Source organism: Microtus pennsylvanicus, chromosome 8, assembly GCF_037038515.1.
Source record: "Microtus pennsylvanicus isolate mMicPen1 chromosome 8, mMicPen1.hap1, whole genome shotgun sequence".
In the NCBI taxonomy this organism is placed as follows: domain Eukaryota; kingdom Metazoa; phylum Chordata; class Mammalia; order Rodentia; family Cricetidae; genus Microtus; species Microtus pennsylvanicus.
This window is the reverse complement of record NC_134586.1, coordinates 11,973,071-11,985,000: the sequence shown is the minus strand read 5'-3', so window position 1 is coordinate 11,985,000 and position 11,930 is coordinate 11,973,071. Positions and strand designations below refer to the sequence as shown.

At 39.8% G+C, this 11,930-nt stretch overlaps 1 protein-coding gene across 1 annotated transcript in view; it reads right to left on the bottom strand.

Moving 5' to 3' along the window:
• The window catches only part of Slc15a5 (solute carrier family 15 member 5), a 114,280-nt gene that overhangs the window by 84,618 nt on the left and 17,732 nt on the right, over positions 1-11,930 (bottom strand). Inside the window, exon 3 of the mRNA XM_075981924.1 lies at positions 7,670-7,839. Within this exon, the coding sequence (XP_075838039.1) occupies positions 7,670-7,839 (170 nt within the window). The remainder of the gene's footprint in view (positions 1-7,669; positions 7,840-11,930) is intronic.

Below are 11,930 nucleotides of genomic sequence, written 5' to 3'. Positions count from 1 at the left end.
AATATAGACAGAAGATGCTTTTATTCCTAAAATCTATCTGAATATCACTTCCAATAGCTCAAAGTCAAAAACACAATATTAAAACTAAAAGAAAGCATTTTACTAATCCAAAGTTTAAAAAAATCTAACTTATTCTACCATATCTCAGAATCTACAAGAAACAAAAGAGAGGGTAGATACATTTGATTATAAAATTAAACCTATCTACAAAGCTAGTTCCAGGACTGCTAGGGCTATTGAATAAAGAAAACCAGTCTCAAAAAACCAAAACCAATCAAACAAACAAAAATCCCCAAACAAAACAAAACAAAATTTCCCACCCCCAAAATAGAAATAACATGAATAGAAAATAATACATGAACCGTTATTAAAATGCATACTATATATTAGAAACAATATGTAGATTTTTATCATAGTGAATTTTTGTCATGGGTGAATACATATACTAGAGATTGAAATCTTAATATTGATGAGGGGGGCCTACAAGACTACCCTCTCTTAAACAAACAGTTATAAAAGAAATAAAAGAATGTAAAAAAAAAGGTTTTGTGACAAATGGTAACAAATATAACAGTGAAGATAAAGTTTATGGCCACTGGAAAGGAAGAAATCTCTCATAACCTAAGCTGGCACTTCAAGACTCTAAATAAATAAGAGCAAAGTAAACCTAATGTCAGATAAAGGAAAGAAGTAGAGACAATAAAAGAGAAACATGATAGGAAACAAAACAAAGCCCAAGGAAACCAAGTTTTGCTCCTGTAAATGCCAGAAACATAGACAAATCTTTCTGCATCATGAAGGGGTGGGAGTGAAAATAGTCACAGCCAAAACTGGAAGTGAAAGACACAGTAAAACCATACTAAAGTTGTTGTCACAAAAGTAAGAGAGAGAACGCTGTAAGCAACAGAGTGACAGCAAAATATATAACCGAGAGGAAGCGGCTCAAGTTCTTAGAAACACATGAGATCATTGAGCTAAGTCGTAGAGAAGAAACTTGAAACATCTTGTAACCACGGAGGATTCTGAGGCCAAATCAGAAGTCAGAAATCTCAGTAAGGAAAAGCCCAAGATGGGGGGGGGGGGGGGAACCTTTTTTACCAAGCACTTGAAGAATTAACAACGGATTAATGTCAATCTTTACAAACTCAATAGAGAAATTTAAAATGAGACAGAATGTCAAAATGCTCTGTGAGATGCTGAGTTAGCCTGATACCAAAACCATATGAAGGTGCGGCAAGAAAACAGAACTAAAAATTAAAATAACCCCTGTTAAATGTAAATGCAAAAACTTTAAGAAAAATACCAGGAAGCCAAACTTAAGAACATACTAAGAGTACTGTATACCACAACAAGGGGAATTCATATCTATAATCCAAGGATGGCTCAATTTCTAAAAACAATATACATTGCTTTAAAAGATAAAGGGTAAAAATGTATTGTGGGAATTCATCCAGCAAATTACCTCTTGGATACAAGCCTATAATGGTGTGGTCTGAGGTACTATAAGTACAGACAGGAAGCATGCTTGCCCCTTTTTGCTCTCTCTTAGTTGGTGGTCAGAGTTTGGGTCACAACTTCCTGCATCCACAGAGGATAGTGGTTCTCTACCCTTATTGTGAGTTTTTCCCCCAAATCAATACACACTTGTTTGGTATGGGAGGTCCTTCTGTCTCTGTGTTGCTTTTATTGGTTAATGAATAAAGAACTGCTTTGAGCCTATGATGGCAGGGAAGAACAGAACTAGATGAGAAAAGCTAAGCTGTATGCTGGGAGAAAAAGAGCAGAATTACTCTTATGACCTTTGTTAGTGTTTACACACATGTGCATATGCACTTACATATATAAACATTGAAAATAAACAAAAAAGCAAATTAACGGTAAAAACCTGATTGTGAACTTGGATCCTCATAATGATTGCTCTTAAAGAAAGTTAAGAAGGCAGTATCAGTGTGAGTATATGCATTAAAATGCTAACTCAAGTCAAAGAGATCCTATCAACACTGTGTGTTTGTGTGTTGGTGTACAGAACATAGGACAATGTCCTTAAACTTATAAGAGATCTCAAGTTCCCTTGAATAGTCAAAATAGTGTGGATAATTGAAAACAAATTTGAATGCCTGGTATTCTCTGATTTCAAAGCACATTACACAAAGCTGGGCATGATGACACATGTCTTTAATTTCAGCACTTGGGAGGCAGAGGCAGGTAGAGCTCTGTGAATTGGATGCCACCCTGATCTACAAAGCGAGTTCCAGGATAGTCAGGTCTATTACTCAGCAAAACCCCCAAACACAAATGAATAAAACCAAAACCAATCAAACAAACAAAAAATAAAGAAAAACAAAGAAAGAAAAGAAGAAAGGAAGAAAAAAGAAAGAAAGAAACGAAAAGAAAAGAAAATGTGTAGCTCTAATACAAAGACAGAAATATAAGTTCCTGGAACCATTAAAGAACCCAGATGTATGTCACTAAATAATTCTAACAGAGTACCTATATTCCACAGAAGGAAAGTGAGATGAGGAAAATGAATATCCATATGCAAAAAAATGAGGATGAATATTTACCTCATACTATAGGCAAGACATTAACCTAAAATAGATTAAAGACCTAAAACCATCAAACTCTCAAAGAAAAAGTGATCTTGTACTTTTGGAAATGAAATCTAAATCACACACACACACACACACACACAGAGAGAGAGAGAGAGAGAGAGAGAGAGAGAGAGAGAGAGAGAGAGAGAGAGAGAGTTAGGCTAATGGTTAAAAACTTCATGTCAAAGAAAACAGTATGAATTGGGCAAAAAGGCAAAGTGTTAAATGGAAGAAACTGACTGTAATTTACACACCCAGTATAAGGTCTGAAGGCGTAAGTCACAAACAATGCCACACCAGTTTGGAATTATGATTAATAGGGTGGTATTTATTTAAAGGGGAAAAAAACTTACAGATCACTGTCCCAGGCAACAGTCCTCTACGCAACCAGGAAGGGAGTCTCATCACCGACGGAGCAGGAAGTGAAGAAGAGAGAGGAGAGGGAAGTGACTGCTTTTTTAAAGAGAGAGAGACCATGCCCCAATGGGCTGGTATCTCAGCAGCTATAGGCTGGAGGAACGAGAGGACCTCCCGCAACAAAGGTCAACATTTGGGCTATAACAGACTTCTATAAGTTGATAATAACTAGGTGCAAATGTCCCAGTTTTAAAAATGGACAGAAGACCTGAATAGATAATTTATCAAACAGTACATAAAAGTGACTGGCTGATAAACACTGATAAGATTGTGTCATTCATCATTTGTGAAATGCCAATCAAAATCATGAAGAAACATCACTTCACTTCCATCAACATGACTTCAATTAAAAGTAAAAGAAGAATATTAGTGCTGATAAAGTCTGGAGATATGTGAGTAATTTTTGGGTACTGAGGATGGGAGCAAAGGAGATGAAGGTGTTGAGGAAAGCAACAAGAAGCACCCCCAGACATTAAAAGAGGATGAGATCAACTTCAGGTCATGTGATTCAGGAGGGGGAGCTCTGAAGGTGTTTGCATGTGTGTAACAGCAGTGTTTGCATTAGGTAAGAAGTGTATTCTGTGAGCTGTCCAGTAATAGATGAGTGTATAAAAAGTGTGTTCTGCGTTGAGCCACATGCTCATAATCCAAGCATTTGGGTGATGAAGGATCAGTAGTTCAAGAGCATCCTTGAGTACATAGTGAGTTCTAAGCCTGTGCCATCTGTCTAAAATAACCAACAATGATATGTTAGGTACACTGGACTATTGCGCAGATGATATGTTAGGTACATTGGAGTATTGTGCAGATGTAATTAATACAGTTTCTGTGTGATTATTTTGGGTCTGGGAAACTGGGAAATGAGCAAAACGTCTATGCCTGCAAAATGACACTTAATGTTGGCAATGTACATCTACATAAGGCCTAAAAAGTTTAAAAAAGAAGAGTGCTTTTAGAACCACAAAAATGGGAGCCAAGCATGGCTACTTGGTAGCCACAAGTTTTTTTTTTTTCTGAATGAGCTGTTTGCTGGCACCATGGCTCCTTTAAGAGAGGTCTTCCTGACTCAGCAGTCACAAGGAAGGCTACATGGCTTATTTAGGAGCTGGCTTCCTGGTTTATCCGTGCAAACAGAGCTCTGACTCTTTCAGAAGGTCTGGCTACAGAGCATTTGGATGGGGTTTGTGAGCAGAGTGCTACAACTTGCTTAATGGCAACATAGACCCTCCTGAAATTGGGACTGTGAGCATGACTTGAAGAGCTGACACTGAATGGATCTCAACCAAGTTGGATTGGGTGGAACCAAAAGGCAAAGCAGCCTTAGTCCTAGCCATGCTGCTTAGCATTTTAAGAAGCAGTCCTGGTCAGAAAAGGATTATAGATAGGCAAAAAAGACAGATTTAGATAAAAGAGATCTCTAAATGGGTCACAATGTTGGATAAATTTACATAGGCTTGGGATAAAGAAAAAAGAGTACAGATAGTTATAAAAGAGTACAGTCATAGGTTAAAGGAGTAAAGAAAAATAAGCCATGTAAAATGGGATATACACAGAGAGTCTGGATTATGTATATTATTGTGTTTTCTTTGAATTTTTTCACTACAGAGAGATATTTGATTCTAGGGGCTGCAAACCAACATATATATTTTAAAGGTATCTTGACTTCAAAATTTGGGTCTAAGGATATGTTGCTTTGTAAAAAAAAAAAAGGTTCTGCTTTTCCTTTCACAAAGGATGAGAACCTGTGGATTCCTTCCAGACTAATGTGATTTGATGGACCAAGACCCCCAAAAAGGTTGCCGTGAACATCTAAAATTATTTTGCCCAACAAAAAGCAGGAAGAATTTCAGAGATATCTATGCCCAAATTCCTAAATACTGTTTATGAATGTTTAAATTTACATTTAAAGGGGGATATGTATGGATCTTGGTTTATTGATACAAATTTAAGGTCAGTTTTGTTATGCATATATTTCTACTCTTGATTAAGGTATTGTATTTGTGGTGCTCATTTAAAAATATAATGAATAATTAGAAATACAGATGAAAAGATAGTCATCTATAATACTCAAGCTTGTACTCATGTTAGTTAGGTTTTCTAGATGTACAGAGATATATTCTAGATGGATAGTTATTCTTCAAACCTTTCAAAGACTGACAGAATATGGCATTTAAATTTTTTTTTTAAAAAAATTAGGACTTTCATGACAGTGAGACACATCTGGTCCTGGAGCACCTATCTACTTCAAGAGGATGATGGGCATCAAAGAGGCTCCTTATGGAGTTGGTTAGCCATTTGGGCAAGAAAATGCTCTTTCCTGGACTGCTTGATGGTGTGCTGTATAAACTGAACATACAAAACCCATAGAAACCTGCCTGCTAAAGTCGCCTAAAGAAGGTGAAATAGTCCTTTGGGGTTCCTGTTTCATGAAAGAGTCTGCCAGATATTCTGCAGGACATAGAAGAAAGTGACTGACAAGCTGCCAGAGCTGTCTTTGAAATTTCTTTCTTCATGGAAATGTCTGCCAGATACTATGGGCCTGTAGGCTAATGATGAATGCTGCAACATTACAGAAGAACTTTGGGTGACTGTCCAGGTAGTGAGATGTCTCTGTCAATTCTAGAGTTTTGGAAGTTGCCTGTTAACTTAGGTAATATTATATCCTACTGAGGTCTTTGGTGAAGTTGAAGAATAGATAGTTATAATTATCTTATTTTCTTAGTTATGATTAAAGATAAAGTAGATATAAATATTATAACTATAATTTTTTGCCTGATAACTGTTTTGTTGTATGTAATCTTGCTATGTTAAAGTTAAAACTTGCCTTTTTATTTAGACAGAAAATGGGAGGTGATGTGGGATTCCTCTCTGTTAGTTAAGAACCTGCTTTGGGCCTATCACAGTGCAGAATAGGCAAGGCAGGAATTCCAAACGGATAGAGGAAGTAAGAGTAGGTGGAGTCAAAGAGATGCCATGTATCTGCTGGAGGAGAAAGAGGCCCATGTGCTGATACTGGTAAACCACAAGCCTTGTGGTAAAGTATAAAATAATAGAAATGGGTTGATTTAAGATGTAAGGGACAGCTATAATTATGCCTAAGTGATTAACCAAACAATATTGCAATTAATATAGTTTCTGTGTGATTATATCGAATCTGAGCAGTTTGGAAAGAGACAAGCAGCCTCTGCCTACAAAAACATTGTACTTCTTAATTGAAGAATCTGATTAATAGAGGGAAGGCAGGAAAACTGGTTCATGGGTGCTGCCTTACAGTTAGATACAGTCTGGAAGTTCTGGTGTGCGATTGTAAAGCAGGGTGACTATAGATAACAGCAGTATTCTGTGTGTTTTATTTATGTTTTTGTTGTTGTTGTGACAAGGTTTCATGTACCTCAGTCTGGCCTCAGATATGCTTATGTGGTTGAGGTGAGCCTGGCCTTAAACCCTTGATTCTGCTTATACCTTCCAAATGACAAAATTGCAAGTGTGTACCACTAGTCCAGTTAAAGTCCATGTATTTAAAATTTAAAAAAGGTAGAAAAATATTTTGAGTGTTTTATCATAATAAAATGATACATGTTTAGCATAATTTAAATATTACAGACAATATATATATATATGTATCTATATTAAAACATCACATGATACCTCAACAATATGCTTGTTTTATATTTTTAGGTATTTATTAAAAGTAAATTTAGAAGCTGAGAGATGGTTTAGTGAATAAGAGCACTTGCTTCTTTTGTAGAGACTTAGAGTTCCTCCCCAGCCTCCATAAGGTGGTTCACAACTGTCTGTAACTCTAGCTCCAAAGCGATCTGATATCTGATGCCCTCTTCTGGTCTCTTAGGGCAACTGCACTTAGATGCTGCCATTAAAAAATTAAGTATACACATATAATTTTAAAAATTACATGTATTTCAAAATATGAAATTATATATATATTTAAAGATATTTTAAAATAAATTAATTTAGGATTCAGGCATAGTGACACATGCCTGTAGTTCTAGATCTCAGGAGATGGATGCATGAATATCCTGAGTTTAAAACCAGTGTAGAATACATGAGAGTTCAAGGCCAAACTGCTGTACATACTGAGATCTTGTCACAGAAAAACAAACAAATTTAAATTAAGATGAAGCAATTCACTTTATCTCTACCATCACCTGTCTCTACTGGTGAACAATGATGACACCTAGAACAGGTTTGGTTTTTTAAAAGTAGTTAACACAAGCATTTACACAGTGTATAATGTGTATTATGTATGTGATACTGTGCATGAGTATTATGCATGTAAATGTTTGTGGGTGACATAGATGAATGAGATTCTAGAACAATTGTGCTTTGTGACTGCCAGAGAGGGACAGAGAAACTGAATGTCAGAACTTGAGCTGGTTTTGCATGGGGGTGATGGTGGGGGGTAAAGGCAGAGACATGGGACATCCTCTGGCTGTGGAAACCTGCAGTTCCATGAGTTCAAAAATGTCATAGTCAGTTTATTTGTTTTTTGTTTGTTTGTTTTTGTTTTTCGAGACAGGGTTTCTCTGTGGTTTTTGGAGCCAGTCCTGGAACTAGCTCTTGTAGACCAGGTTTCATAGTCAGTTTAAGGAGGAGGTAAGAAACCCCGACCCTCTTGCCACCAAACCTAAGGTGTGACTTACGTTTCTCTGGTTGATGGATCAGGTCACAGTGCCTCATGTACAGAGCTACCAGGGCCATGAACACAGACAGAGAAGGAAGCAGAACCACAACGGCCCCAGCCCCAGAGTGCTGGATGCATGCAATTCCCAGAAAGACAACCACTGCATTCAGGTTCGTAGACCAGGAGGCCCTGGGTACATAGAGAGAGAAAGAGAAATAAGAAAATTCCCAGTGGTTATTTTACGTAAGTCTCACGTTGTGGGTGTTGTGTTTCATATATGGAGTGCGAACAGGTGCCAGGTACCCAATCCAGACTACACAATAGCGTTTTGTCGTAGTTTCATAAGGGTTGGAACATTACCACCCTGTGTCCATGTTCTGCTTAGAATAGGTGCGGTGAGAGTGGATTCTTTTTTCTTTTTAACCTTAACATATGTTTCTGTTAGGAGCCTTCTGTAATTAGGATCAGGCTAGGTGTGTTTTTATTATTTTTTCTTCCAGCATCAGCTGAAGAAAGTGAAAGCTGAAAACTGCATCTAAGCAGGAGTCAGGAGTCTGTCCCCCTTGAGCCTGGAAAATATAATTTAAGAACAAAATATTCCAAAGTACAGACAAACACAGAAACCTTAGGATTACCCAGGTAAAACCCAGGTTAGGCATTAAGCTAAAGGTTTGAACAATACCTTCTCCCAGTATCATGAAAAAGCTACCTACCACAGAGTCTAGTATGCAATTCTTTTCTGGAGGCTCCTCTCACCTCCCAATCTTTCACTGGATCTGTATTTAGCATTAGAGCCTACTGGCTTATAATTCAATAACATAATCCTGCTGTGTCAATTTAAAAATCTATTGCTGAGGTTCAATACAATACAGTACATTGCAATCAATACAATACAATTTACTCATTTAAGTACAGATGCCCCCTTTGTAATGAAGCTTTATTATGTGATCATTTATATTTCAGTTGTACAAATTCTCATAGAATTATGCTTTAATATATTTGCTTTGATAGTAGATGTTTAAAGAGTTTACATGACTAAATCCCCCCATTGGTTAACTCAATACCACTGAACTCTGAGGAATCTTCTTCCCTTCGCTATATTGTAGGGTTAGGGGAGCTACGCCCTATCTTTGTGAACATCGCAGGTTGTACTTGTGCTCAGTGGGGTGTGTCTATGCAGAAGCGCGGTCTGTGGGAGTTCCTCATGGTCTGCCTACCATGTCTTCCAATGATTGTTTTCTTCCTTCTTCCCTCTCTTTGTCTTCCCTCTTCTCCTCTTCTACCTTTCTTTTCTCTCTGCCTTTTCCTTCCTTTACTTCTCCTCCCAGTTCTCCATCCATCCCTGACTCTTCTCTATATTTATCACCTCCATTTATCATCGTTCTATTTCCCCATCTTCTTTTCCCTTCCTGTCCCTCCCTTCTTGCCTTCTCCCTACCTTCCCTCTTCCTCCCTTTCCCTCACTTTCCCACCTTTGTATTCCCTCTATCCATTCACAACCTCATTCCCTCTATCTCCCATTCCTACAGCTCCTCCTCTCTCTGTGACCCTCCTCCCTCCTCACACATTCCCATCCATGTTCCCTCTATATAGCCCTGCTACTTTTTTCTATACCTCCTTCCATGACATCTCCTTACACAGCACTTCCTTCACACCCCTACAACCCCCACCACCCATCCACTCCCCCTCCTCCCCGCTTTTTTGAGACACCATTTCTCTGTAGCTTTGGAGCCTGTCCTGGAACTAGCTCTTGTAAGACCAGTCTAGCCTCGAACTCACAGACATCCGCCTGCCTCTGCCTCCTGAGTGCTGGGATTAAAGGCGTGCTCCACCACCACCCAGCTCCTTTTTCCACCTTACCTCCTCAACCACACACATCCACATACTGCCATTATCTCCCACCCACACCCTTCCTATCACCTTCCTGTCAGTCACTCTTGGCAACTGAGCTCCCTTCTACTCCAAAGCCCCCTTCGCCTTCCACCTATTATCTACCTACCACTTTCTAATACATCCTACATTCCCTTCTACTCCACTTCCATACCCTATCACTCCTGCCAACAAATCGCCCCAGCCATCAAGCTGCTATCCACTGCCTTCCTTACGCTCCCTGCCCATTCCCTTCCACTTACTTCATATCCCATCAGTCTCCTTCACAAACCTTTCACCTCGGCCCATATCCCATATCCACAATCCCTCTAACCTCCCATCCACCACTTCCTCCACCTACCTCATGTACTGCCCCTCCATAACCCCTATGCTTATACTGCTCCACCATGAATCTAACACCAGCCTCTTCCTCATGCCCTATCCTCCAGCTCACATCCCTCCATACTCTCCATCACACTCACCAATACCTCTCTGCATGACCCCACTGCACATCTCCTAGATTGGTCACCTGTCATCCACTTGCTTCCACCCTCTTCATCTACTGGCCCTCCACACATCCCAACTCTGACCCACATCTCCTACACACACACACACACACACACAAACACACACACACACACACACAATCTTTCTTTCACTATTCATCATTATTCACCCCCTCCAACCTGTCTTGTTTATTGCTCAGGACCCTTCCACCCACCATCTATACACTCTTCCACACACCCTGCTCCACTGTTTATCCGCCATCTACACAACCTAATATCCTATTCGCCCCATAGAACTGTGCCTCAGCAAACCCACATCCACCCACCATGCACCTGCATCCACCCTTTTAAAACTTCATCTATACTCTGTCCAGCTCCACCAATCATGTAGCCCATCCATCCTTATCCACCTGAACTGCCCGTAATCCACATCTTATCTACCTTCATGTGCCCTTATCCATTCCCCATGTGCCTCCATTCATACCTATCACTGTTCATTGATATCCACCATCCATCCAACTTCCACTCACCCCATTCATTCACGATCCAGAAGCAGCTATTCCTCATCTGCCGCCCATCTGCTCCCTTATATACCCTCATCCACCTCCACCCAGCCCTATGCATTACCATACCCATGCTCACACACCTCCACCTACCCCTTCCAACTGCTAGCTGACCCCACTTGCTCCCTTATCACTTCTCAACCCATCTTATCTACACCCACAACGTACTGTACATCCTCACCTACACGCTACCAACTTCCCATCCAACCACTGTTGCCAGGCCCCCTCCTGTTCACTTCCATTCACTCCTCTAATCCACTTTCCCATCTGTGCCTCCATCTACCCCAACCCCCCCCATTCAGCCCCATTCACTCCCCATCTACAATTGTCCCCTCCCTGTTCATCTGCATCCACTATTCCCCTGTCCATCAGGACATTCCCTCTTACTATCAAGTAGGGTCTATTATATAAACTTTCACTATTTGTCCATTCATATTTTTCTGCTAATAGATATTTTTCTAGCTAACAGGTAATACAAACATTGCTACTCAAGTGTTTGCAGGGATACTGGCATTCACTCGCTGTAGGGAAATGTCCAGGAGTGGAATGGCCGGGCTTTATGATATCTGTATATCTAATATCATAAGATGATGGAGGAGGGTCATCTTTCTATCTGTTGTTTCATTGGTTAAGTAATAAAGAAACTACTTGGCCTCTGATAGGACAGAAAATTAGGTAGGCGGAGTAGACAGAACAGAATGCTGGGAGAAAGAAGCTGAGTCAGGAGGTTGACATTATTCTCCCACCTGACACAGCCGCAGGTTAAAATCTTCCCTGGTAAGCCACCTTGTGGGCTACACAGAATATTAGAAATGGGTTAGATCAATATGTAAGAGCTAGCCAATAAGAGGCTGGAACTAATGGGCCAGGCAGTGTTTAAAAGAATACAGTTTCCGTGTAATTATTTCAGATAAAGCTAGCTGTGTGGGCGGCCGGGTGCCAGGAACGTAGCCCGCCACTCCAATCACAACAATAAGAAATTTACAAATGGCTTTTGAGACCTTTTCATTTTGTGACATTTCACATTGTTATCACATGTCCGTGAACGCTCTAAACCATTCACATCATGGTTAGCTCTGAAGATAGTAGATTGGTGCCAGTTGATGTCTTTTGTATTTCCCTAAGGACTAATGATATCCAGCTTCTTGTAATGAGCTTTGAATTTCTATATCTTCTTTGACATAGCTTTCACGCAAATATGTCTCCCATCTAGGAAGAAAGTGGTGCTGGGAAAGTGGTTCAGTGGGTGGAATGCTTGCCCTTCAAACAAGAGGACCTGAGTTCAGGTTGCAGCACCCATAAAAAGCCAGGCCCAGCAATCCCTGTAACCCCAGTACTGGAA